The 28,000-nt window shown below is 40.3% G+C and overlaps 1 protein-coding gene across 1 annotated transcript; it reads left to right on the top strand.

Annotated features, from left to right (window-relative positions):
- The first annotated feature begins 9 nt into the window (after positions 1-9).
- UNC45A (unc-45 myosin chaperone A) lies at positions 10-26,035 on the top strand. Its single transcript, XM_075207827.1, has 20 exons — positions 10-138; positions 2,081-2,239; positions 4,232-4,268; positions 4,762-4,937; positions 5,182-5,274; positions 5,352-5,519; positions 7,305-7,473; positions 7,562-7,732; positions 10,491-10,662; positions 13,170-13,470; positions 13,559-13,653; positions 13,755-13,896; positions 14,475-14,615; positions 14,735-14,862; positions 15,505-15,571; positions 16,769-16,882; positions 20,942-21,057; positions 21,237-21,354; positions 22,050-22,205; positions 24,200-26,035. Exons 1-20 carry the CDS (start codon positions 115-117, stop codon positions 24,473-24,475), a joined length of 2,823 nt encoding a protein of 940 aa, XP_075063928.1. The 5' UTR covers positions 10-114; the 3' UTR covers positions 24,476-26,035.
- The last annotated feature ends 1,965 nt before the right edge of the window (positions 26,036-28,000 follow it).

The raw sequence follows: 28,000 nt of genomic DNA, 5'->3' as shown, positions 1-28,000 counted from the left end.
GGTGGAGCCAGCCGGGGAAAGCGCTGGTGGAGAGCCGGCCACTGTGTGTTATCTGCGGAGACTGCTGCTGGGAAACATCGCGGCGCTGGTCGAGGCCTTCATCATAACCTAGAGATGGGAGAGACTAGTCCGGAGAAGGTCAGAACAAAGATGTGGCTGGTGTCGTGGAAAGGGATTGGCGTGGAAATTATGTTATACAGTGTATTAAATGACCATTAACGTTATGACGAAAATGTCGCGTAGGCTCATTAATGCTTGCACTACATGCTGGAGGAAATTCACCTTTGTAAACTAGAACCCATTGAATGAATGAAATGGTCTTATATTTACAATAAATATTTCAGCTGTCAAGGGAGGTGAATTGCATTACATTTGTAGACTGCTATATGATAGCATGCTGCAATGGAGAAGTCTGGTTTAATAGTATTGAAACGAACTTATGCATAACTGCGTTTCTAAGAAAGTATTGAAACTTCCTAAAACTTATAGTGGATTAGTAAGGACTTGATGCTCAGTTTATACTGGCAGTAAAGTTCTGCATTTAAAATCTCTTTCTAACATAAGTTAGGTGCATATGTCAACATAAACATCTCACTACCAAATAAGACTATACATGTTTATGTGTATTTGTGTTGCATGTGGTGAGTTTTGTTTGTTTTTTTAAAAAATATTATTATTACATTTCATTGCATCTGGCATGTGTCAATGCAGTTAAAAACTTAATGGGAGTGCGTTGTAAACACAATGAGATACAGTTAAGAAGAGTTTATATATGTCATTTGGTTTGAACAAGATAACTTGTTTTCAGACACATGTTTAAAAAACACATATTACATGCATATAAATGTGTTTATATGCATTTGTATGTTCTATGCCTTATCGGGTTTCACTGGTTGTCACCAAGAAGTCCTCATTGACTACTCCTACTAGTACCACTGTGAGTGCCATCTAAACACCAATGTAGCATCCCAAATTGTAGAAGGGTATTGCTGCCAACATCATGCACATTCAACAGCACTTAGATCCACTTAAGAATGTTGTGTAATACATAGCTGCTGCAGCATCTCTTTGCTTGTGGAATCCTTTGTGACCAGTTATTAAGGGCCAGAACTGTTGGGTAGCTGCAGAGCACTTAAGTACGATAGTGGGCTCAACACAGGACAGCTGGCGGATGGATTAAAGTGTGCACTTTAATATGTTGGTCATGGGAACACAGTAAGGAGAGGTGTCACACAGGAACAAGCAGGATCTTAATAATAATAATAATAATGGTGTTTATAGGATCATTTAGCTCTTCACACGCCACTAGAAAGTAGTGATGATAGACCGATTACATAGACTACTAAACTTAAAAACCCACCAAAAGGAATCCAAAATTTAAGCATTGTATTTAGTAAAAACTTAAGGGAGGGCAAGTACAGACCAATAAGTTAGTTTTTTACAAGTAGAAATAGTCTTTAATTCACAGTTCGCAGTACAGCAACAGGTTTTTTGTTCTTGTTCTGCTAAAAAAATAATAGCAGACATAAAAACAATATTTAAACAAAGGCCAACAAGCACCTGCCTTTTATAGTAGAGTATAGTATAGTATTAAAAAAAACAAATAAATATTGTGGATAAGCAAGGGTGGGATTTTAGTACATACAGTAGACTTACTGTCAGTCATGCCATTTGGCACTGGAGCCAGCTCCTCTTAGTTACAATTTGCAGAAAATTTCTGATAACAGAAAACAATAACTTATACTCAGCCACACAGCAAATGTAAATAAAATGTCACAGCTCTAATTCTGGCAGGGTAAAGGAACTTTTACATATCTACCTGTGAATGTTTTAGTGGCTCTCTTATATAATGTAGCTTGCATTTATCTTTAGTGATTCTTTCATCTGTTTGAGCAGGCCTGTTCCCACCAAAATAAGTGCTGAAGACCTGACCTGTTGTGGGTACTTGAGGACATGTTGGATGGCCACATCGTAGGTTGAGTTCTTGACTCCATGCATGTGTGAATACAATCTGCACTGTAACTGACTGTATTCAAATTGCGAGGGGAGTTGTTTTGATAAATCTGTTTTCTTTTTGAAGATGAATTCAGAGAACCTCAGGGAAGACGGTAACAAGCACTTTAAATCGGGGGAATATGAAGCTGCATTATCTTGCTATACAAAAGCACTCAAGTTATCAACTGATAAAAAGGATTCAGCCATATTACACAGAAACAGTGCTATCTGTCACCTGAAATTGGTAAGTTTGGTAGGTTTCATTTATTTGATACAAGTCCACCCCCACTAAAACAAATAATGCTACTTTTAATGTTGTGTTACATGAAATTAAGAGTCATGTTTGTGCCTACATTCTTTGCCATGAGTACTTTTACCATGAAGGCGAGTTGTATTTATTTTCTTAAAAATTGCAGACAAGACACACTTAAAGTATCGTTTATGAAACTTGTTAGTTAAGCAGAAAAGCCTTAGAGTGCTCTATCCAGCCTGTAAATTAATGGTTCTCAAGCATTTCCTCAGTTATCGTTAACAGTACATGTGTTTTTATTGAGCATTATCACAGATGGATATACCCATTGGCAGATATTAAAATAATATATTAACATGTTGCAAAGGGAATTAAACTGTACTGTTTTGTTTTTCTTTAGCTGTTCTGTTTCCTGAGAAAATAATAGACAAGTACGTTATTGACCATTGCTGTATATAATGACCATCCACAGTGACGTTCAGCAACAATCAATTTATTTTTCTACCTTTTTTATTGGTTTACATAATGTACTTGTTTTTAATAAATGGGCACTCATATATACATAACAGCACTGCTTTACCTGAAAGACATAATCATGGAAACCACCAGTAAGCTGAAATGAGATTGTAGGACTGATATACATACATTACATGGCCAAATACATGTGGACACCCAAATATCACCTCCATATGTGCTTGTTGAATATCTTATTCAAGACCATGGGCATTTATTATGTAGTTGGTTCCACCTTTACTTCTATAACAGTCTCCACTCTTCTGGGGAGAATTTACACTGGACTTACTGGATTTACATTGGATTTTGGAACATGGCTGTGGGGGTTTGCATCAATTCAGCAACAAGAGCATTAGTGTGGGTGGGCAGTGCTGTTGGCGATGAGGCCTGGCTCGCAGTTTACGTTCCTATTCATTCCAAAGGTGTGTGATGGCGCTAAGGCCAGAGCTTTGTGCAGGCCAGTCAAGTTTTTCACACCATACTTGGGGCATCCATTCTTGATGGACCTATCTTTGTGCTTGAAGGCATTGTCATGCTGAAACTTGAAAGGGCATTTCCCAAACTGTTGCCATAAAGTTAGAAGCACGCAATTCTCTAGAAAGTCATTGTAAGCTTTAGCATTAAGATTTGCCTTCACTGGAACTAAAGGGTCATGGCCAAACCATGAAAAACAGCCCCAGATTATTAATCCTCCTCCACAAACCTTTACAGCTGGCAGTAAGCATTTGGGTAAGAAGTGTTCTCCTGGCATCCAGCCAACCCATATTCGTCCATTAGACTGCCAGATGACGACGTGTGATTAGTTATTCCAGCGAACGTATTTCCACCTCTACAGATTTCAATGGCGGTGTGCTTTACAGCGCTTGTATGCAACTGCTCAGCCATGGAAACCCAATCCATGAATCTCTCGATGAGCAACTCTTGAGCTGACGTTGCTTCCAGAGGGAGTTTGAAAGTCGTCAGTGAGTGTTGCAGTTTAGGACATGTTACGTGCTTCAGCACTCGGTGGTCCTGTTCTGTGAGCCTGTGCGGTCTCATGTCTGAGCTGTTGTTGCTCCTATACTTTTCCCCTTCAAAATAATTGCACCTACAGTTTACCGGAGCAGCTCTCATAGAGCAGAAATTTGATGACCTGATTTGTTGGAAAGATGGCATCCTATGACAATGCCACATTGAATATCGCTGAGCTCCTCAGTATGACCCACTGTCACTGGGCAGCCTATGGCAGCTACCTTCAGTTATTCATATTTTATTTCTTTACTTTTTTTTTGTTTATTTAAATTTTCACTGCAGCTTAGTGTGGTGAAGGGTGAGGGCAGTTTTAAGAACTTGTCAAAATAATAAACAAAATCCACATGAGGATGTGTACATACTCCTTAGTCGTAATAAAACAACGGAATTTATATTGTTACACTCTATTTACCAAATGTATAATTCTGTTGACATAGTCATTTAATTATTATTATGTTTCAGGAGAACTACCTTAAGGCAGAGGAAGATGCATCAAAAGGTAAATGGTTGCATGGACAGATCTTTTTGAGCAGGTGATGGCACCTTTTTAGTCTGCCATCACCATACACATCTGGGGGGTTAAGAAGATGGGGACTTGAGCAAAATCTGGCCAATACCAAGTTTAGTCTATTTGAGGTACACTGCTTAACCATGGAGTATAGAGTGTACAGAGAGGGATTTTTTTTTTAAATGTCGGGTGTGACATTCCCCTAAAATAATTGCTGTAACGCTTCAAACAATAAGGAATTGTTACAACAGTTTCCATGTGCAGATTGGTTACACAGTAGAAGTGCCTCTATGTTGTCGCCATGTTTTTTTTCCGCTTTTTTGAACTGTGCAACTGTTTACATAAATACACTTTTAACATGTGCCCATAATAGTAAGCAGGTTGTGTTTTATGATTAATGATGAGTGCCCTCGGGTACTGAGTTGAGGAGGTTGTGCAGAACAGATGGAGAGATGTACTCATACGCAGTTTGTTCATTTTGTAGCCATTGAGGTAGATGGGGGTGATGTGAAGGCGCTGTTCAGGCGCAGTCAAGCCTTGGAGAAACTGGGACGGTTAGACCAGGCAATACTTGATCTCCGGAGGTGTCTGACACTGGAACCTAAAAATAAAGTATTTCAGGAGAGTGTGAGGAACCTAGGAGTTCGAGCACAGGAGAAGGTAAGCCAAATCACACATGACCCGCAGTGTTGCACAGATAATGAGTTGAAATAAAAACAAAACAAAACCGATAAGCAGAAATTAATCATTTTGTATACTTTTACTTGGATAACCACTCCAATTAGGTAATATGTGTTTTAAGCAAATAAATTGTCTGTGCAGCTACATCTTTGTGATAAATATTTTGTTCTTCTGATTTCTACCTTCGTTGCACCTGTAAAAAATGTCATTTTCTTTTTGATAGGTTCAACTCATGTCCTCCACAGACTCCCGAGTGGACCAAATGTTCCGCATCTTGCTCGACTCTGATGAGAAAGATGTTGAGAAGCAACAAAAGGTAGAGAATGATCAGAACAGAAGTGTGAAGCAATGTTTGAGTAAGACGGTGCTAAACTATATATATGTCACTTGCAGGCAGCACAGAATTTGGTGGTCTTGGCTCGTGAAGACGCTGGAGCAGAGAAGATCTTTCAGAGCGATGGTGTTCGTCTCCTGCAACAGATGCTGGACACTAAGAAAGCAGATATGATGTTGGCTGCTCTGAGGACCCTGGTTGGTCTCTGCACTGGTCACCAGTCTCGAGTAAGGTTTCACTGTAATTAGAGCCACAGACATTAAAGCCTCTGCATCAAATAACAACCAAAAATTATATGTATCCGGCACTCTCGCATATATTCAAAACAAGCTGGAGACCGCATTTATATATAAGTCCAACTGTCTTAGTTTTCTTCAGATAAAGGAATAAACATCCCAAAATTATTTTCATTTATCTCTCGAAAAATTAAGACCGTTGGATCTCTATATAAATGTGGTCTCCAACTTGTTTTGAATATATGTGTCGGCGATGGATACTTTATAATTTTTGGTTGTTATTCAATACATATATTCTAAGGTTGATGGTCCCTTTTTTTTATAGGTTGGATGCAATCCCTAGGGAGCGCTGAGTCTGTGTTTCGGACAATATTTTTTTGTTAAAGCCTCCTGAGATAAACTATAGCACTGCAGTGAGCATTGGGAACATGGAGTCAGTTACAAGCAATACTCCACGGCCAATAATACATGTAGCACTGGTACTTGTGGTGACATCTGATCAGTGAAGATATACTGAAGGCAGCTCTCAGTGAGCACACTAATCATACAGTGTGATGAATCTGACACTTAAGTAAATATATTAAAGGGAATAAATAAAATTAGAATTTCTCTTTCTTTACTTTATCGGGCAGATTCAGTTTGGCATGAGGGGACACAATGTGTCTATGGCAGGGTTTCCTAAACCCAGTCCTCAGGGCTCCCCAACAGTGCAGGTTTTCCATATCTCCTTGCTGGAGCACAGGTGTATTCATTACTGACTGACACATTGTAACAGATCCACAGGTGGCCCTAATTATGTCAGATGTGATCCAGAAAACCTGCACTGTTGGGGAGCCCTGAGGACTGGGTTTGGGAAACCCTGGTCTATGGTGTTTGCGTAGAAAAGGCTTGTTATTCGTATAGGGCCTGAGTCATTAAGGCACGTATACTGGGCGTCTTGTGTGTTTGTTATAAGCCGCACGTAAATCGTCTCTCTGTGCTCCCATCAACAAGGAACGGATCTAAAGATACGTGTGGTGTTGACGACAGGTGTAGTTTTACACTGCTCTACTAGACTAGATACTGCAGGATATGTACAATACCTATGTGGAATATAAAATCTCCAAAAAAACGCACAGAAAAAAAAATATTAAGCAATTAATTTTACCTGTTAATAATATAGTTATTTATGATGAAAATTTAAAAACAAAAATATATATATTTTTAGAATACTATTTTTTCCCCTTGGAAAAATATTTATTAGGCTGTCCTTAATGTATACTGTACATAACAGACATTTTTACAGTTGATCCTGATTGCAGACACATGTTAGAGCATGCATACAATGCTGACATCATGAGGACTTGGGACTTAGACTAGCCCTATAGCTAGTAGATAGAAAGAGATAGGGCAGAAAAACAAGTAGCTCTGAGACGCCCAGAGCTTGATTCGGACATGGCTGCGTGCACTTGAGCTTGGCATGCCCCTACTATGAAGTGACTTTGTCCAAACGCCCCTTCCTAGCCCCGTTCTCTCCCTGAAATCGTAGGCTGTAGTAAGTGTCCTTTACGTACAAAGACAGAGCTGCAATTTGCGGAATCAGTGGCGCTATATAAATAAATGATGATGATGATGATATAGGCGGGTTGTGAGCATGAGGAGACTGATTTTGCGTACGATACGCTCAAAATCGGCAGATACGTGCCTTAATGACTCGGGCCCATAGTCTCTATATGTTGTATCCAGATCAGTCATGATCTTGACATGTACTATAGATTTCTGCGTGTGTCTCTGTAGACAATGGCAATCCTCAGTGCAGTGGGCATGGAGAAGTTCTGTGCGGTGATGGCAATGGACGATGAGCCGGTCTCTCTTGCGGCATGCAGTGTCTTACATGCCATGTTTGATGCTCTGAAAGAAGGCATGAAAAAAGATATTCGAGGGAAAGAAGGTGCAATCGTTTTGGGTAAAACAGCTATTTAGTCATAATACAACTGTAAAATAATAACTGGTCATGTGAAAGTTCTACATTTCTGCTTTTTTATTTTTTAAAGATCCTTCAAAGGAACTGAAGTCGATGATTCACCATTTATTGGAGATGTTAACTCAGTCTAGTGTCTCATCACACGGCTGGGAGAATTCCCTAAATCTTCTGATAAAAGTAGTGCCCCGAAAATCATTGCGTGATGCCAACAATGGGATGACATTGTGGGTCATTGACCAGGGTAAGTGGACTACAGAGCCTACAAAATACTTTTTGCAGGCATTCCTAAGCACCCTAGATCCTCCAGATAGCAGGCTGACCTATTGTGATCTGCAACAAAACCATTGATGGTTCACTTGGAATCTGTTATTTATTTTATGTTAATATCCGGCATTTATTTTTTTTCTAATTACTACATCTGCTTTGTGCATCAAAGAGACCAACCCCTGTTTTGTAGACATGCCAAAACACTGCTGGTGAACTGGAAATCCCTCTTGTGAAAAGTAGCATAGTCAGTGACTTTCATTGTTATTGAGCAGTGTTGTCTAACTTGACCAGAAAGCTAAATATAACATTGTTTTTTAATAATCTTAAAAATGATACTGCTTTATATGCCCCAGATATTGTATATTGTGCTCCACAAATGCAAAAAGTATATAATGCATATAACACGTACAATAGTATTCAAAAAATAAGAGTGGATATTGAAAATCAAATTCAACGATCAGAGCAAGGGAATTGGCACTGTGCATTTAGGGCCTGATTCATTAAGGAAAATAAAGCAAAAAAAATAAAAATGAGCATCTTTGCACCTTGGTAAAACCATATTGCATTGGAGGGGGATGAAAATTTAAAATGTGATGGCAGATTTATAGTTGGGGTAAGGCATATCCTAGATCAACTTTAAATTTCAGTGTAAAATAAAGCTATGAAGTATTTGTGTGCTACATGAAAAAAACAGACTTATATGCAAAATAATATACTAATTTGCACCCCTTGCATTGAAACATGGTTTTATCCAGGAAAAAACTTACTCCTCTTTTGCCTTACTTTCCTTAATGAATCAGGCCCTTAGTCTCCAATTAAAATAGCAAACAAACATAGATATACAAAACAGCATCAATTCTTCTAGGTACACTTGCACACAGTTTTTGAAGGATTTTGTCAGGGAGTTTGTGCCAAACATCTTGGAGAACTGACCACAGATCTTCTGTGGATGTAGACTTGCTCAAATCATTCTGTTGCTTCATGTAATCCCAGACATACTCAATGATGTTGAGATCGGGACTCTGTGGGGTCCACATCATCACTTCAAGGACTCCTTGTTCTTCTTTACGCTGAAGATAGTTCTTAATGACATTGGCTGTATGTTTAGGGTCATTGTCCTGTAGCAGAATAAAGTTGGAGCCAATCAGATGCCTCCCTGATGGTATTTCATGAGGGATAAGTACCTGTCTTTATTTCTCAGCATTGAGGACCCCATTAATCCTGACCAAATCCCCAACTCCATTTGCTGAAATGCAGCCCCAAACTTGCAAGGAACCTCCACCATGCTCACTGTGGACTGCTGACTCTCATTATTGTACCGCTCTCCTGCCCTTCGTCCAACAAACTGCCTTATGTTACAGCCAAATATTTCAAATTTTGACTCCTCAGTCCAGAGCACCTGCTGCCATTTTTCTGCATCCATTTCCTATGTTTTCATGCATAGTTGAATCGCTTGGCCTTCCACGTCGAAGGTATGGCTTTCTGGGCGCAATTCTTCCATGAAGACCATGTCTGGTCAGATTTCTCCAAACAGTAGATGGGTGTACCTGGGTCCCACTGTTTTTTTCCAGTTCTGAGCTGATGTCACTGCAGGACATATTCCGTTTTCGAAGGGTAGTAAGCATGATGTGTCTTTCATCTGATGCACTAAGATTCCTTGACTGATCACTGTGTCACCGGTCCTCAACGTTGCCTGTTTGTTTGTGCTTCTTCAAAAGAGCTTGAACAGCACATCTTGAAACCCCCCAATCTGCTTTGAAATCTTTGCCTGGGAGAGACCTTCCTGATGCAGTTTAACTACATTGTGACTTGTTGCTGTGCTCAGTCTTGTCATGGTGACATGAAACTGTCTTCCACAACCTCACCTTTCCAGCAGACTTTGGCTGTTCCTCACCCAGTTTTAAGCCTCATACACAACTGTTTCTGTTTCAGGTAATAACTGTGCTTTAACCTACATATGAAAATGATGATCATTATCACCTGTTTGGTATGATTGGTTAATCATACACCTCACTATAATCGTACAAAATCCCTGACTTTGTGCAAGTGTACCTAGAAGAATTGATGTTGTTTTGAAGGCAAAGGGTGGTTACCCCAAATATTGATTTGATTTAGATTTCTCTTCTATTCATTCACTTTGCATTTTGTTAATTGAGAAAAATAAACTATTAATACTTCTATTGTTGAAAGCATTCTTACTTTGCAGTATTTTTTCCACACCTGCCTAAAACTTTTGCATAGTATTGTATAAGGGAAAAATCTTGGGGCACATCATCAAAAAGCTGGTATTAAACTCGGTTAAATTGTTTTAATTCTGCCCCTTGCATGTATTTTACACTCCTTTTATTTATCCCTAGAACAGCTATGTTTCCTAACCCACTTAATTAAATTGTTTAAATCTCATCTTCCTTATTAAAATTTTTACCTTTTTTCCTTAAAACCTCTTTAACACCATATATATTATATGAATACCGTTTAGTCCAATTTATGAATCCTAATTAGCTAGTTGTACTGGGATTTTGCGGAGCTAATTGGGAACAGGAACAGTGATGCTTACAGATGCTACTATCAGTTGAACCAGGGTATCAAGAAGTCTTCTTTTCTTTTTAATTATGGAATTTGCTGTCGATGAAAATCTGTTTTTTTAATTTTATTTGCAGTTTTGCCTGGGCTAGTGCTAGTTATACTGTATATTGGAATAATTCCAGGTAACTGATCTTTTATTTGGTCAGGTTTAAAGAAAATCCTTGAAGTAGGAGGCTGCCTTGTAGAGATGCCTGGCAACCTTGCTGTCACTGAGACCACCAGAATGAGTGCCTCCGTCCTCCTGAACAAGCTGTTTGATGATCTTAAATGTGATGCAGAACGGGAGAATTTCCACAAGCTCTGTGAGGATTATGTTCGGTAAGAAGCCGCAGAGCCGTAACTTAGATATCTAGCGCCCAGGGCGAGAAAGACAAATGCCGCCCCCCTAGCCCTCAATTTTAACCAAATAAACCTAAAACATTTCTAAACTGCGCCCCCCTTCAGCGTTGCGACCTGGGAGGTCCCCCCTATCGCACAGCCCTAGTTACGGCCCTGAGAAGCCGTAAAGGGAATCTTTTACCTTTTAGCAGTGACAGAAGCAGATCTTGAAGGCACATTTTTAAAAAGTTATGCCCTGGCCTCTTGTTTGCGATTTGGGGGGCCCCACTTTTGGGACCCCCTTTCCTATTTTGTTGGAATCCTTGATAAAATCAAGCCTACGCAGTGGAGGCTGCAATTTGCTCTGTGTTGTCTCCTCCAAGGTTGTCATCACGCCACTGAGCTTTAACGTTCCAGCACCAAAAGTTCTCGTCCTGAGATATTGAAACGCTATTACCTCACTCATCTGAAGGGGTGTGATGATATGGCAAGAGGACATAGTACTCCTCTGCGGCTTACTCGCAAAACGGCCGTCCTTTTTCATTCCCCAGATTCAAGAGAAACCTTAGGCTTTAGGGATGGCAGGGGAGGAAAGACAATGTTAAAAAGATGTAGTTCAAATTTAAAACTGCAATCCCAAATACATGTTTTTTTGAACCACGTGTTTTGTACCTTTTTTGAACGTTCTGTCTTCCTAATATTCCCTTTGCAATATCTTTGTGAGGGAGACTGATATGGCTGCAGAGTCTCAGCTGGAGCTCATTTACATATTTGTATTCAAGCTGATTCTTGAGGATTGTATCACCTGATCTCTGAATCAGAGTCCTCCCCCTATGTACATAATGGCAGGGGAGGGATGTGGGGGGCTTGTTCTGTGAGCGAACATGCTAAGACGTGTGTTCCAAACCCTCTCTGCTCACATTATATGTCTTATGACTGTGGTGGTCGTGGTAGTTGCATGACACTTAGAAAACTAAGGGGCACATTTATCATTTATCGTGCAAAACGAGAAATACTTATCAATCCTTATCGCATGGATGTATTTCTCAAATTTATGAAAAATGGAACACAGAAACAGCAGTTCCGAAAAACTGCTGTTTCTGTGATAAAAAAAAACATACTCACCACTGCGTCTTCGGTCGCGCTGTCTCCGGATCTCCTCCCCTTCAGTGTACTTTCAGTTCTTCATACAACTGCGCATGTGCTGTCTGGAGAGCTTGAGGCTGTGACAGGGAGGGATCACAAGATCACTCCCTGCGCATGCGCTGTCCAGCTCTGCTCTCCGGAGCAGAGCTGGACATAACCAAGAACAACAGTTTTAGCAGCATTTCGGAGGATGTACGCCAGCTTCAGCAGCTGGCGTACATTAACACAACAAGTTCCCGAAAAAAAAACATTTTTTTGTGACTTGTTAGATTGCGGCCAGGAGCAGTCACCATTCTGTTGAATGGTGACTGCTCGCAAAAACGATCAGGAGTGCAAAGCAGCAGATATCCATGATGCACCTTTAATAAATTTGCGGAGGGCACATCGGGAGCTGATTTCCACGGTAAGTGAACGATAGTGCACTACCGTGCTTTCTTAAAAATACCCCTAAATTACTTGAAGATAAAAAGTACAGAAAAATCGTATGTCTTACCAAGGGCAAACGCAGGATTTGCAGAGGGGGGTTTCCACACCGCGCCGCCAGTGGGTGTGACCAGCATGCATGGGGGCGTGACTATAATTTTAGACAGTGCTTGGCTGCTCTCCAACTCTTCCTATCTCCATAATATACATGGGCAATGCTGCGTGCACTACTGTTTTCAAGCAGAGCCGTGTGACGCGGGAGCAGGGTCCAGCCACCTCAATTATACAGTGCCCCAGGCTTGGAGGGGGGTTTCCAGGCACTAGGAAACCCCCTCTCGGTTTGCCTATGCTTACAGGAAGTCACATTGACTAATGTTAAAAAAACCAACAACCCATAAACGCACACCTTCGTGGGATTCTAGTTTTAAACCGGGTGTTATTGCTTTTGATTGACCATAGTGTTGTATGGCTTCTTCTTGAGATGGTTAAATGATGTGACATTAGTGGTTGCATTTATTACGAGGGTAATTGCCAGGAACATGTATACATGCTTGTGATTAGACTTCAAAGAAGCAACCATCTCTAATAGCAGCATTTGTTGGTTATATTAATCTTTGTTATATTGGAATAGCTAGGTCAAGTAATCTGTCTATATAGTTGTTATTTTTATATGTTTGTTTTAGATATGACTATAACTCAGCAAATACCTTTTTTAGAGCTTTGATTGAGAGAAACTTTTTTTTTTTTTTTGTTTTTTTTAAATCTTGAGTTGAAATCTGTGAATCATCTGCTCATTTGTATGTATTGAACAGACACAGGTCAACTATGATACACTAACAATATAGCTTAGTAGCCTGGCTGATTTCACCAGGTAGTAGATGTCACTTGTGTCTATTTGTTGGCAACAATGTACGTTTTGTGTGTTTTCCTACCTCTAGTAACTGGTTTGAAAACCATGGTTTGGATGGGAAACTACGTGCAATACAGACGGTCTCCTGCCTGCTGCAGGGTCCTTCTGAAGCTGGAAACCGGACTCTTGAACTGAGTGGTATAATGGATAGTGTCATCGCGCTGTGTGCCTCAGAACGAGAGATTGATCAGCAAGTGGCAGTAGAAGCCCTCATCCATGCTGCTGGCAAAGCTAAGAGAGCCTCCTTCATCACCGCCAATGGCGTGTCACTATTAAAGGATATATACAAGAAAAATGAAAATGATGCAATCCGTATACGAGCCTTGGTGGTGCGTCTGTGTAATTTTGTGCTAGGAAAGCAACTTGCCCCTTTCTATAATGTTGTGTCGCTGACGCTCTTTTATGCCCCTTCTGTAGGGTCTGTGTAAGTTGGGATCAGCAGGAGGCACTGACTTCAGCATGAAACAATTTGCAGAAGGCTCTACTCTTAAGCTAGCAAAACAGTGCCGCAAGTGAGTTCTTCTCTTTATGGTGGATTATGGGTAACGTGACTAAAGAGCCATAACTGAGCCATAAACACCAAAACCTCATCCAATTGTTTCCTATAACGCAGGTGGCTTTGCAATGAGAGTATTCAGACGAGCTCCCGTCGCTGGGCTGTGGAAGGCTTGGCCTATCTTACATTTGATGCTGATGTTAAAGAGGAGTTTGTAGAAGATAAAGCAGCCTTGCAGCAAATGTTCAATCTAGCAAAGGTAAAGTGTGTACAGTATGCTTGGTACTGATATATGGTGGCAGGATATCCTAAGCCACAGGTCTAGAATGTTAATCCGACGTTTAGATGACCAAAAATTAGTTTGTTGTTGAGCCACAGGGAAACATACTGGGCCTGATTCATTAAGGAATGTAAAGCAAAAAATTTAGTAATGTTGCACCTTGGCAATACCATGTTTTATTGGAGGGGGGTGTAAATTTAAAATGTGATGGCAGATTTATATTTGGGGTAGGGCGTGTCCTAGATCAACTTTTAAATTTCAGTGTAAAAATAAAGCTATCAAATATTTGTGTGCTATATGAAAAAACAGCCAGTGTGCAAAATAAAACTAATTTACACCCCTTGCATTGTAACATGGTTTTTTCCAGGAGAAAACTTACTCCTTTTTTTGCCTTACTTTCCTTAATGAATCCGGCCCACTGAGCATTAGAAGTGTTTGCCTCAGACCCTGGCAGAACAAATCATATTGCAGTGCTTGCATGGCAGATTTGAGCCTTGTGTCATTGTAGTTAAATAAGATGCTTCTAAGAATGTACCCTGTGTGTTTGTCTTCTACAGTCACAGGACAAGACTGTGATCTTTGCAGTTGCATCCACTCTGGTAAATTGTACCAACAGCTATGACCGCGAAGAAATAGACCCACAAATGTTAGAACTAGCGAAGTATGCCAAACAGCATGTTCCTGAAGAACACCCAAAGGTGAGGGGAACAGACCGAATTCTGGAATTTTACATAACTATAAGTAGATGACAATTTGACATTAGCTGAAAATTAGTCTCATTCACATTGTGGCTGTTCTGTGTGTCATTGAATGGTAGGATAAGAAAGAGTTTGTTGAGACACGGGTTTGCAAGCTACTGGCAGCTGGAGTGGTGTCGGCTATGGCCTGCATGGTGAAAAACGAAAGTCCAGCATTAACAGATTCATCCAGGGAACTAATATCCAGGTAATTCTCTCCTTAAGTTCTGCATTGCCACAAAATATATTGCTAATTAAAGAATACCACTTGTAATGATGGTGCCTGTATGTTTATATATAAATATGTTTAAAACAAAAGTACTGTACACTAGCTTATTTTACTGCTTAGATGTTGCCAATCTATGTCAAATATAGGTTAATACCCTGTAACCAAAGTGGAAACTATAACAAATTCTCTCTTTGATTTAATGGTTCATGATTGCTGTGTGTGCACTGGTATCTCTGCAAGAGTCTCTCACAGCTGCTAGGGCTCATTCGGTGCTTGTCCCCATTCACTAACATAGCCTGGCCCAGACTAACTGGGCTATAGACAATACAGTTTGCTATTTAGTGAGAATAACGCTACCTACTGTTTGCAGCGAAGTGGAAGGTGACAAGCTATTCAGACTGGCAGACATAACTGCTGCAGTTCTTCAGTTTAGAAAAATAATATTCCAATTATAAAACAGTTACAATTGGGGCTTTTGTGCAAAATAACTATGATCTCCTTAAATACATGTTTAAACATAAATATAAGCTACAAATGTTGATATTAGCCATGTAAAGGTGTCTACTTCTTGCTGTGGTGCAGAGACGGCTGGTCTTAAAAAGTCTTTTGCTCTTCCTCTAGGGTCTTCTTGGCTGTAGTGGAAAAACCTGAAGACAGAGGAAATGTTGTAGCTCAAGGAGGAGGAAAGGTAATGAGTTCTCATACTGGCACTGATATGGATTGCAGTATAGCCCAGTAACTTTAATTATGTTTGACAAGTGATACTTCAATTATGCATTGCCAAGTAATAAGAAATTCTTCCTACAAGTATCTAGGTATTGTTAGTGTGTGTTCTTTAACTCGCTCCATCTCACTAAATACTTCAACACAGACCTGCTATATAGAAGACACATTGTCATTTTTTTGTTTTTTGGAAGACCCACCTGGAAATTCACTGACCCATTGTGTTTTATTTATACTGTCCCTTGCCAAATTCTGCTGCCTCCTTCTCAGTAACTTGTCTCTTGGGAAGCAACCAAAATCCTGGTCCATTTGCTCATAATTTCACTGGCTTTCCTGACTTCCATCTTTCCAACCTTCAATCCATCCAGGATGTTATGTAATAATGTAGTGAGCGCTCCTTTATTACTAACGAGATAATAGTTGTATAAATTCAATAAATATTGAATTTATTGTGCATATGTAACTTAACATTTCTCATTTACATCAATTCCACAATCATATATATGCAGTTTATGAAAGACCATCTAGTTTTGCGCTTCTAAAATACCACTATTAATCCATCTAGAATGCTGCAGCTAGGCTCATCTTCCTCTCCTTTTGCCTCTCTTCCGCTGCTTCCTTTCGTAAAACCCTTCATTGGCTCTTATCCATTTCTGAATTCAGTTCAATATTCCTTGCCTTCAGCAACACATCTCCCCTATACATCTCTGACCTCGTATCTAGGTACACCCCCACCCGGCCACTCTGTCCTGACTCTGACCTACACCTCTCATTTCCTCCTGTCACTCTTGCCACCAAGACTTCTACCATGCTTCCCCCATCTTTGAAACTCCCTACATTTGCATCACCCAACTCTCCTCCAATCTACAATCCTTCAAACACTCTTTCAAAACTCCCTTCTTTATGCTCAACTATCCTACCACCTCTTGACCATCTTATCCATCACCTCCTCTTCCTTTGACAACATCTGCATTTTATACCAGTACCATCCAGGATCTGTACATTTACACTTAATGCATTGTGTTGTGCGAATTCTACAGTGTTTTTCTAGGTTACATGCCTACTAGTTTGCACAAATGTCTATGCACTTATGTCATTTCATGTATAAACTCTTCTAAGGTACATTAAAGTAATATACTTGAAATCCTCTCATTTCTTGCAGGCTTTAATACCACTGGCATTAGAAGGAACAGAGGGAGGAAAAACAAAAGCAGCGCAAGCTCTGGCCAAGATAACCATCACGTCAAACCCTGAGATTGCATTTCCAGGTGAAAGGGTAAGTACATATAGAGTGACTGAAGAGCCATAAAATAGGGGCTGTACAATACTGTGCTGCGAGGAGCAAATAAAGTGCACTATGAAGACGCTCAGGTCTGGCCTGTAGGGTAAAGCATTTTTCTCCTGGCATATGGACCATGTATTTCTGTCAGCTCAGAGGTGCTATAAACAAAGCATCTGGCTATACTTGCAATGGGATGTCTTTTGGACTCTGGTGTAAAATGCAAATTTCTATGCTTTTTTTTTTTTTAACCAATGTAATAAAAATCTTTAAACACAGAAAATGTAATAAAGACAATTCTGATGTTCCCTCCATCTCTCAATTAATATATGACATATGCGAGCGTAAACTGAGCAGTATATTAGGAGAAGAGGTGACATTAATGAGGGGGGGATGGGGGTGATCCTTAAGTGGAAGTAGCTTGGGGTTTGATGTGACTTTATTGTTCCCACCATGAACATTTTTCAGGTTTCTGCAAACCCACATATTAGACACCTACTTTTCCAGGAAATGGCAGATAATTTGGTTCACTTGCGTTAATAAGTGAATAAGTGCAGGTCTGCATTTTTGCTTAGTAGTTGAGGCATATTATCCTTAATGTACAGCATGATAAATGGTTACAATACACAAGATATTGATGATAGTAGTTAGTCCCTGGGCGCATAGACAATGTATCTTGTGTAAAACAATTTAATAAATCATTGATAATATAATCACACAGTGCTGTACATAACCACATATATAACAGTAGTAATGGACTTTAAATGGTATATCAATATGATCCCCTTATAAGTATCAACCATAGGTAACAACTATACAAAGCCAATATTGGACCTAATACATGTATGATAATTATATATCAGCTGGTAGCCAAATGAGCTGGCCGTGTGTACAAAAACACTGTATAATAGTCCAAAACAATATCTTATATTATATTAGTCACACACAATGTCCAAATGTAACTTCCATAAGGCTCAGAAGGATAGGGGCACGAATATCTGCCTCAGAGGTTTCGGTTTGTCGGACTCTGGTTTGAGTCCTAGGAGGCTGATGTTGAGTCTAAAAAGGCTCTTGAGACAATTCCTCTTCAGGGATCTGTAGTTTCAGTCTACCATATATGCCTGGGTCCGGGGTCTTCATCCCAGGCACTTCTTTTCCACAGGGCTTCCCTCATGTCCACGGAAGCGACTGGCTCTGCGAGAGCCGATTCAGTTTCTGATTTCCTCCAGTAGTAGTTATTCCAGTGTGGGATTCACAAAAAGTTGTGGGATTTTATTCCAACTTTTTTCTGGTGACAAAATGGTTCATTCATTCAGACCCATTCTGAATGTTTAATCTTTGAACACCCAGATCAGGTGCCCAGGTTCAAGATGGAGTCTTTGCAGTCTGTGATTCATGGTATGGAACAGGGGGAGTTCATGGTGGCTCTAGACATCAAGGATGCGTAGCTGCATTTTCCCATCTGGGTGGGTCATCGGTCTCTCCCCAGGTTTGCGGTTCGGTCGAAACACTTCCAATTTCAGGCTCTTCCCTTTTGGTCTAGCCATGGCCCCACAGGTCTTCAACAATATCATGGCGGTCATGGCTGCTCTGTTCTGTTGCAGTTTAAGGGGTCTCTGGAGGTACTTCTGTCTTTATATCCAAATAATGATCCTGACTCTGGAATCCCACCATTGGATTCTCAATTTAAAAAAGTCCAAGTTGGTCCGAACCCTACAGATGATCTTTTTGGAGCTTTTATTTGACACCCGACAACAGCAGGTGTTCTTGCCTCTGAACAAGATTCTGGCCTTGCAGAAGATGGTAACAGTTCATTGACTTGCAAACAGACCTCTGTGTATTTTGGCATGAGAGTTCTGGGCAAGATGGTCTCGACTTTCGAGGCGGTCCAGTTTGTTCAGTTTCATGCACGGGAGTTCCATTTTTAACTATACTCGAAATGGAACAAATCCCATCTGAATTTGCCAGTTAGTCCGTCTGTCTCCTTGTGTGCATCAGTTGCTTTTTTGGTGGCTGCAGAAACAAAGTCTCTGCAAGGGTCGTCCATTCTCAATCTGGGATTGGACCTTGATCTCGACGGATGCCAGCCTTCAGGGTTGGAGGGCTGTCAGTCTTCACACTCTGTTTCAGGGTCTTTGGATTCAAACTTCCGATCAATGTGTTGGAACTGCAGGCAGTGTTCCATGCTCTGATCAGCGTGCAACATTTGCTGCAGGGACGGGCAGTGAAGATTCAGTCGATGGTATATCTCAATCACCAGGACGGCATTAAAAGTCCTTTAGCCATGCGAGAGACACACAGGATTTTTCAGTGGGTCGAAGTTCATGTTCCCATAGTCTTGGCCATCTTTATTCCAGGGGTAGAAAATTGTCTGTTCTTTGGCGGTACCACTTCGTTTACCTGTTCCCACTGGTAGCAATGCTTCGGAAGGTGTTGAAAAAGGTAAAGAAGTATGGTATTGCCGTCCTTCTAGTGGCACCGGATTGGCCTTAGAGGGCCTGGTACACCGACATTCTCTCCATGGCGCCTGCCGCTATGCCCTTTCAATCATCTAGGTTTGGAATGTCTGGCTTTACCGGTTTGGCTGTTGAAGCCATGATACTTTGATCTAAGGGGCTGTCTGAGCGCGTGGTGCAGACCATGCTTTGGGCTCAGAAACCGGATTCAGACAAAATATATCATCGGGTCATGAGGACTTATACTGCGTGGTGTGAAAAGAAGGCGTTTCCTAACTCTTCTTTTCGATTGTCCAAGTTGCTCATGTTTTTGCAGGCCAGTCTGGATGCTGGTTTGTGCCTTAGTTCTCTTAAGAGTCAGGTGTCTGTTCTTTCTGTTTTCTTTCAAGAAGACTCACTCTGATGTGCAAAATTTTATTCATGATGTGCTTCATGTGCAACCTCCGTATGTTCCTCCTGTAGCGCCTTGGTGTTGAATGCTTTGCAGCATCCACCGTTTGAACCCTTGGCTGCGATTGATTTCAGATTTTTAACCTGGAAGACTATCTTCTTTTTGGCCATCTCTATGGCGGGAAAAGTTTCAGAGCTTGCAGCCTTATCTTGCAAGTCTCCATCTCTTGGTTTTTTTTATGCGTATAGGGTAGTTTTTCAGACCAAGCCTTGATTCCTCCCAAACGTGGTGCCTAAATTTCACTTAAATCAGGACATTGTAATTCCTGCCCTGACTACTTCTCAGTCATTGGAGGACGAATTTTCAATTTGTTCTCTCGTTGTGGACTGTGCTTTTCACATTTATGTGTGTAGGACTCGGGAGGTGCAAAAAACTGAGGTTCTTCTGGTCCTCTATGATGCACTCAAGAGAGGCTGGCCAGCTTCCAAGGTGACTATTGCTTGGTGGATTACTGCTGTAGTGCATCAGGTTTATAGGTGGGGGTGGTCAGCTTGTTCCAGATAATCTTTGGGCGCACTCTGAGTTCAGTGAGTGCTTCCTGGGCGGCATGACATGATGCCTCTACTGAGCAGGTGTGTCAGACAGGCACGTGGTATTCTGTACTGGGGGACACCGGGCGCTCATCCTTAACGCTCTTGTTTCACCTATTGTTTGACATGTTGTCTTGTTTGTAAAAGAATGTTTTATTTTTTCTCTCTTTTTGTTTTTCTCTCTATCGCCTCTTTCTGTGGGCTTGGTTAAACATAAACTGAGGAAACAGGAATTGGGGTATAAAGAGGGAGGAGCTAGGACTTGATTAACAGAAGTTCTTAAAGTGTCAATTCGTCCTGTCTATATACTCCAATGACCCCAACATTATGTAGGAAAACCAAAACAAAGAATAAAAAGGCTATTCTGAAACCAATAACAAGCATACTATAAAGGTTACTCACATGCTACGGATGGAGAAAACATAATTTTATGGATATGGGTGCATCTTCACCAGAAAGATTGTGAGGTTATATGGGCAACTGCTGCTTTGGGTGCCTGATTTGCGTTCCTCCGCATATAACATAATTAGAATTGATGACCCTGTGTCTTTTTCAGCCTTGGTAACTATACAAGAGACATCCCTCCCATTCTCATTGTCCAATTTCCATTCCCTAACAGATCTATGAGGTGGTCCGACCCCTGGTCAGCCTGCTCCATCTTAATCGGACAGCTCTGCAGAATTTTGAAGCACTGATGGCGTTAACAAACCTGGCAGGGATCAGCGAAAGGCTGAGGTGAGTAATGCTGTAACACTGATTCCTTCAGATGGAGTAATCCGTTTACTGTATATTAGACATAAGTATGTTGGTTATGTTCTGCTAGAAGACAACGCACTGACATGCAATGTGTGATTAATACCATTTCCCGCAGAGATGTCTCAGACATTCCTAATGATCTGTATTGTATCCTGCAGGGGTAAGATCATCCTGGAGAAGGCAGTGCCAATGGTTGAGGGTTATATGTTTGAAGAGCATGAAATGATTAGGGCAGCTGCAACAGAGTGCATGTGTAACATGGCCCTGAGCAAGGAGGTGAGGCTGAAACATGTACTGTGTATGCCGTTCTTAACATTGTGACTGCAAGTACTATCCACCCCTCTCAAGAGACCCCTTGGGATTTTCTTTTCATGTAAATGAACATATGTGTTTGTGTTGTGTGTCTTCTCTCATTGTGTTTTAACCCTCTGAGCTAAATAACCAACTCCCATTTGTGATTTAAAGCTGCCTACACCTGTATTCAAGCCGCAGGGATTAGTGCCACATATTTCCATGTACTGTAGGGCGGCCATCTAGCTTTCATTATCCAGGGTTTGGCCAGGAAACTCCTAATGCTATGCTGTATAAAATAGAATAGAATAGAATTTTACCTATTTCTGTCTTTGTTAGGGGAACATTTGATGCCAAATAAATGATGTGACATAAATTATATTTGGGGACAGGAAATTATAGTTACTGCTCCTCCATATGTTGGTTTCATACAGTTCTGGTGTAGAAGTTTAATACCTACTACCTCTCCATAATGCAGCTTTTATCATGGAAGGAGGTCACAAAAAGCATTGGTTTTTTAACCTCAGTATATATTTTTAATGTGCAGTTTATATACATAGTTATGAGGTATTGGTAGATCTGCGGCAGCCAGTTGCTGATAGTTTACAATTAGTCAGTTGCCTTGCTATAAGTATTGTGCTCACGTCAGTCTGTAAGGTGCACGGTTAATCTTCCTCTAGGTACAAGACTTGTTCATGGCGGAGGGATCCGATCGATTGAAATTACTAGTTCTGTACAGTGGTGAAGATGACGAGCGTCTGCGTCGTGCGGCTGCTGGGACTCTTGCCATGCTGACATCTGTGCAGCCCAAGATTTGCCAGAGGATTACACAAGTGGTAAGAGCCAATCATTTTGTATGACTGTATCGATATTGATCTGTTGTAACAGTTCAGATTATAACATATGGTTTAGCTGATGGTGTAGCATTTCAATCACCTGAACCAGCTACAACTCCAAGCAAATGTGTGTGTGTGTGTCTTTATTTTATTTTAAAGTTGTAATCTGTCAAAGAAGTAAAAATACCTAAATAAAAAAAAAAAGGTTGTATGCTTTTTATACTGAAGGTTTCAGCTTTGTTATTGCTATTAGTGGAGTTTTTGATTAAAAAATGCTGTCATTATAAAGTGAATGCTGCAAGATGTATTTTGTAATGATCCGTGCACAGTAAAATACAACAGTTTCAGTCCTACAAAACACTTGCAAATAAAACTAATAGATCTGACTTGTGATTGGACCATGAAAATGTCACATGTTTTGTTCCTCCTGCATTAGATACTGCATTACATAGTCCTGTTATTGTAGTAGGCTGGTGGGGGCGATTCAGTTAGCTGCGAGGTTCCTAAGGACTGGTGCCTCTGTGATGTTTATAGTTAAAATCTTCACCTGTTTTGCTCGTACCTCATAGAGGTGTGAGGAAGATTTCTGTACCATATTTGGCGGTATTGTGCACTGAAACACCTTGTACAAGGTTATATGGAACTACTACTTCAATCTGTCCCTTATATACAGGTAGTTTAAATGGCAAGAATAGTTCATTGTTTAAATGACAGGTTGCTGTAGGTGAGCTGGTAATTTTACAGTCGCTAGACCACCCTCTGGTGTTGGAAGTTTTGGAATCCCGCATACAGCTTGGCTGTGGCACACTATAACATGACGGTAAACTGTGTGGGTGGGGTAGGCTTTTCCGATACTGATATGTCCGACAGTTGAAATTTACGACTCTGATATTTCCGGTTTTAAAGCGGCAATGCACAGACCCGGTGCTTGACCTTAACCCTCACTGTAAACCTAACCCTTAGATTAGAATAAACTGTGCCAGGTCCGTCCACTGACACTTTAAAAGTGGAAAGATCAGTTGCGTTTTTGAGTGATGTCAATTTCATCTGTTAGGCTTTGTGTCGCACTAAACAGTGTCGGACATATCGGTATAGGCATAGTGGGTACCACCCATACTGATATGGAATGGATGTGTAATGCCGGTCTGAATGCTACTGCATGTAGTGCAGGAACAGAGACCTATTTGGCAGAATTACCAGTTTGGAAGGACTATTAAACCTACAGGTTGGGAGGTATAAAATAGCTAATAGCAACATTCAAAAATGTATATGTAAAGGTTTTGGGAGTTGTCCAAAAGAAATTTAAGCTGCTGTGATCCCGGGTTAGATGTTTTCCTAAGCACAAAAGACATCCTGTCTACGTTTATCAATGGGCACCCTAGCCAGCTTCTGTCCTCTGAAAAGGCTGTTTACATATCAAAATAGCTGTACAGCTAATATATGGCAATTTTTTACATATACATTCTTATGCATTTTCTGAATTAATCAATTTGTATCCTGGCCTTAACACCTGTTTTAGCTATTTTAGGTGGTTCTTTGGCATAAACTGACAAACAGTGCTTGGTATGATTTAAATCCCCCATTCTTCAGTATGGTTTATTACTAATGTTTATATAGCGCCAATCATATTACGCAACGCTGTACAGAGAGTGTGTAATAATTCACATCATCCACTGCCTCATTGGAGCTTACAGTCTAAATTCCTTCGAACAGTCCAATTTGAAAGAAACCAGTATGTGTTTGGACTGTGTGAGGACACTGGAGCACCCATAGGAAACCCACTCAAAAAAGGGGAGAACATGTGAACTCTATACAGGTAGGACACTGGTTGGAATCGAACCCATGACCCCAGCAATGCTTACCACTATGCCACAATACTGCCTATAAATATGTACAGCTGAGCTATCGGTTTCATACTATATCATGTATATTTCACCTTTATGTAATATATTCCCAGTGTTCATTTACATTTATTCACCACTTTGTATTTGCAGACTGACCACTGGTTACAGATTCTTCAGGCCCTGCTCCTCAGCGAGAGTATAGAACTCCAGCACCGCGGCTCCATCATTGTCTTGAACATGATGAGTGAAGAGAAGGAGCTGGCGGAGAAGTTGATGGAGAGTGAAATGTTTGAAATCCTAACTGTTCTCTCAAAGAATGAAAACGAAGAAAAGAAGCGTCCAGTGGCTCACGCTGCGCAAGAGTGTTTAACCAAAGCCGTTGAATACGGTTTAATCAAGCCCAACGTGTATGAACAATCTGACTGAGGAACGTCTAAAGTGTCCAGAGACAGAACATTGAAAGTGGTTTACTTCTCTAACATTCTATGCTCTTTGGAGATCTCCCCCTTCTCCCTTCTTCGTACTCTTATAGAACTGCTAAACCAAGAGTGGGTTACATCTTGCCTAAAGCTCTCCTTGCAAGTGCAGATGGCTGGGTGCTGTCCCAAAGCAACTAGCTATGAAGACTAACCTATTGATTTGCACTATATGAAAATCCATTTGACTGATGAGCGAGATCTTCCAGTGTGTGTGGTCATTGCTTAGCAGTACTATCTGTGTCCCATGCAATACACTCACTTGACCAGAGCGCTTAATGAGTGGATCATTCCAGTTTGGTCACCCACATGTGTACAGTATCAAATGTCTAATTCTCTGATCCCACAGAGGAGATCAGATCCACAACTATACCTACATGATGAAATCATGTTCCAAGAAGACAATATGAACCCTTAAGTCTTAAAGTTTTCCTTTAGCACTACACATATCTTTGTTCATTTCTAGTCACTTATGACTTGGGTACATAGTCATTCATGACCTTACTAAAATGTTATTTTAAACTTGTACTTTTTGATATTTCCAGCATTTATCCCTCTAAATTGATACTAATAATATTCACCTAATATAATTTAATAGCAGCAATTTTCTACACACGAGAGCTGCTCATGCTGCTGTACTGCTGGGTAATTCATCAAAGTGTCGGTAATAACAGGCTTTGTCATGAGTCGTGTATATAAATAAGTTTTATGAGTTTAAAGAAAAATAGCAGAGCTTCTAGTTTGCAGAAAATGATTCAGATTATATTAGGGATAAAACTTTGTGTACAGTTCCAGGTTATTAATGCTGTTTCATCATATTCCAAGCAATAAGCTGACCAAGGGATATATTTACTAAGCTGCGTGTTTGAAAAAGTGGAGATGTTGCCTATAGGAACCAATCAGATTCTAGCTGTCATTTTGTAGAATGTACTAAATAAATGATAACTAGAATCTGGTTGCTATTGGCAACATCACTTTTTGAAACCCGCAGTTTAGAAAATATAACTCCAAGTGTATTCATTTGTCCTAAGTGCATTATTATATTGAAGTCCATTTATGTAATGTTTTCCTACAAGGCAAACTCCTATCCAGTCCAAGGAGGCATTCAAGTGAGGCCCTTCCCCATTGTTCCCCCTTTTCTTCTTTTTGGAGCTGGCACGGTGCCCTCCTGCCACACTTAGTGTTTTGCTGGCCCTGCCCCTGCTTAGAGAATTATGGCCGCATGCTACAGCATGCAAAACACTACCTGGGAGTCCAGGATCAGTACCAGGAACCAGCCAATTGGTGCCTGGCCGAAGATCTGCTGCTTGTAGCATTTACATTGAGCAATGTGTGCATAACTTAACTGAAATACAAAGTGCTTCTGGGCAGCCCCTAAGTGAATGGGAGCTCATGCATTAGTGGCGGAGTCTTATCTTACTCTGCAAGGTTTAATTTGGTTAAAAAAAACTTGCAAATAAACAAACTAATAACTAAAAGAGGAAAATTAATTAAAAATACTATTGGGAAAGCAAGGAGTGGTGTGTTAGTTGCTGGGGCATTAGCCCAATCCCAAAATCTGTTCTTCCACTGTCCACTCATACCCCAAATTGCCTTAATTTCCAATGGGCTCTAAAAGCAAATGTGACAAAGCCACTAATATTGTTGTTGACATTGGCGCTGAATCTCCAGAATCTATAGACATCCAAACACTATTGCCTATATTTATGGTGGTGAGCTTTAATGTTGAATGCATGGTGTTCTCTTTTAATAAGTTGTTAGAAAGTGAAGTTGTCAGGCCTACAATTTAATACACATTAAAATGATGCATTTGAATTGGATGCCTTCCTATAACTACTGTGTACTTTGCATCTGTACTTTCATTAGAGATGCGAGAGGGGATTGATAATACATAGAGATTGGCTCTTTGTACTGAAAGCATTTTGAATAAGATATTGAGTTACTTTCCGGGGAATATTGCATTATGTAATTGTAATTCTTTTCACATTATATACTATGACAAGTCTCCCTTAAATCCACATATGCTTTTTACACCATTTATTTTCAACTTGTAGATGTTGCATCTCTGCTAACTTAATAACTGCATAAATGCAGAGGAGAAGTGTCAGTTGGGATAGGCCCAGGCTGATAAAGCCGAATGCTTGTGCTATCTTGTGATTGGTCTGTGATTAGGTCTCTACAATGATCTGCTTTATTTGTACTAAGGCAGTGTTGGCTAACCTGTGACACTCCAGATGTTGTGAAACTACAAATCCCAGCATACCCTTCCAGCAATAACCTGCTATATATTGGCAAAGCATGCTGTAGTTTCACAACACCTGGAGTGTCAACACTGTACTAAGGTATAAATGATATGAAGAATATATTAAGTGCGGTAATACAGTTTTAGCTGTGTGACTGCAGTAATTGAGTGATTTATGGGATTCGCATCATGCTGTGTAAAGCGACCAATTAGTTAAGTGCCCTTAAGTGTTTGACAAGCACAGGCAGAATAATACACAGTATTGTTGGTTGGAAGTGCAGTCAATGTGCCCAGGAATAGTGCTCTGTGGGATCATTTTACCTATGGCTGAAAACCGTTTTTCTCTTTTCTTCTTTGAGAAACACTGCTGCTTAATGACACCTTTTGTGACATCACAGTACAGTGTATAACACCCACAGAGTCCTTAGATGCACATTCACGCTTCATGGGAGAATGCATTGAATAAAAACTAATCTTTATTTAAAGTTTGAAAATCTGAATGATAAGACACCAATGGCTAGATTTACTAAGCTGCAGGTTTGAAAAAGTGGGGATGTTTCCTATAGCAACCAATCAGATTTTAGCTTTCATTTATTTAGTACCTTCTACAAAATGACAGCTAGAATCTGATTGGTTGCTATAGGCAACATCCCCACTTTTTCAAACCCGCAGCTAAGTAAATCCTAGCCCCAAGGCTGGCTTCTACACTCAGAAACTGTGGCTTTTCTTTCAAAAATTTCCTATATGCACATTCCATTTCTTATTTTGTATCTTACTGATGGTTTTGCTGAACTTACCAACCGTCATTTGTATTTTCTTTGACTTTTCTTTATTAATTGTTAATTTTTGTTTCTGAGCTCTATACATGTCATGTTCATTCCAGTGAACTGCTTATTTTATAGTCCATTGTTTCACTCTTATTTGTATACCAAACTAAACATCGTCTTGCATTACGGATGCTGGTTAAATATTTATCGGTGCAAATGAAAAATAATAAATCACAATTCTATCACAAAGAACTTTATCCTTCATTTATTTTTCTTATCAATTTGGTCATTTTTAAAATGTAAAACAGTATGGGCTTAATGTTCTCACGTCAAGATGATATGCTTGGAAACACATCTCGGATCCCTGGTTTCATAATTAGTACCGCCTTGGGGTTTGTCTCTAGTTCTCAATGAGACGTGTTTTTAACCTCCTCTAGGGTATTCGCATAGAGCCCTTAACCACACG

The sequence above is a fragment of the Mixophyes fleayi genome, chromosome 4, assembly GCF_038048845.1.
Source record: "Mixophyes fleayi isolate aMixFle1 chromosome 4, aMixFle1.hap1, whole genome shotgun sequence".
Lineage (NCBI taxonomy): Eukaryota > Metazoa > Chordata > Amphibia > Anura > Limnodynastidae > Mixophyes > Mixophyes fleayi.
Note: the sequence above shows the minus strand (reverse complement) of the source record. Positions and strands in the feature narration are given on the sequence as shown.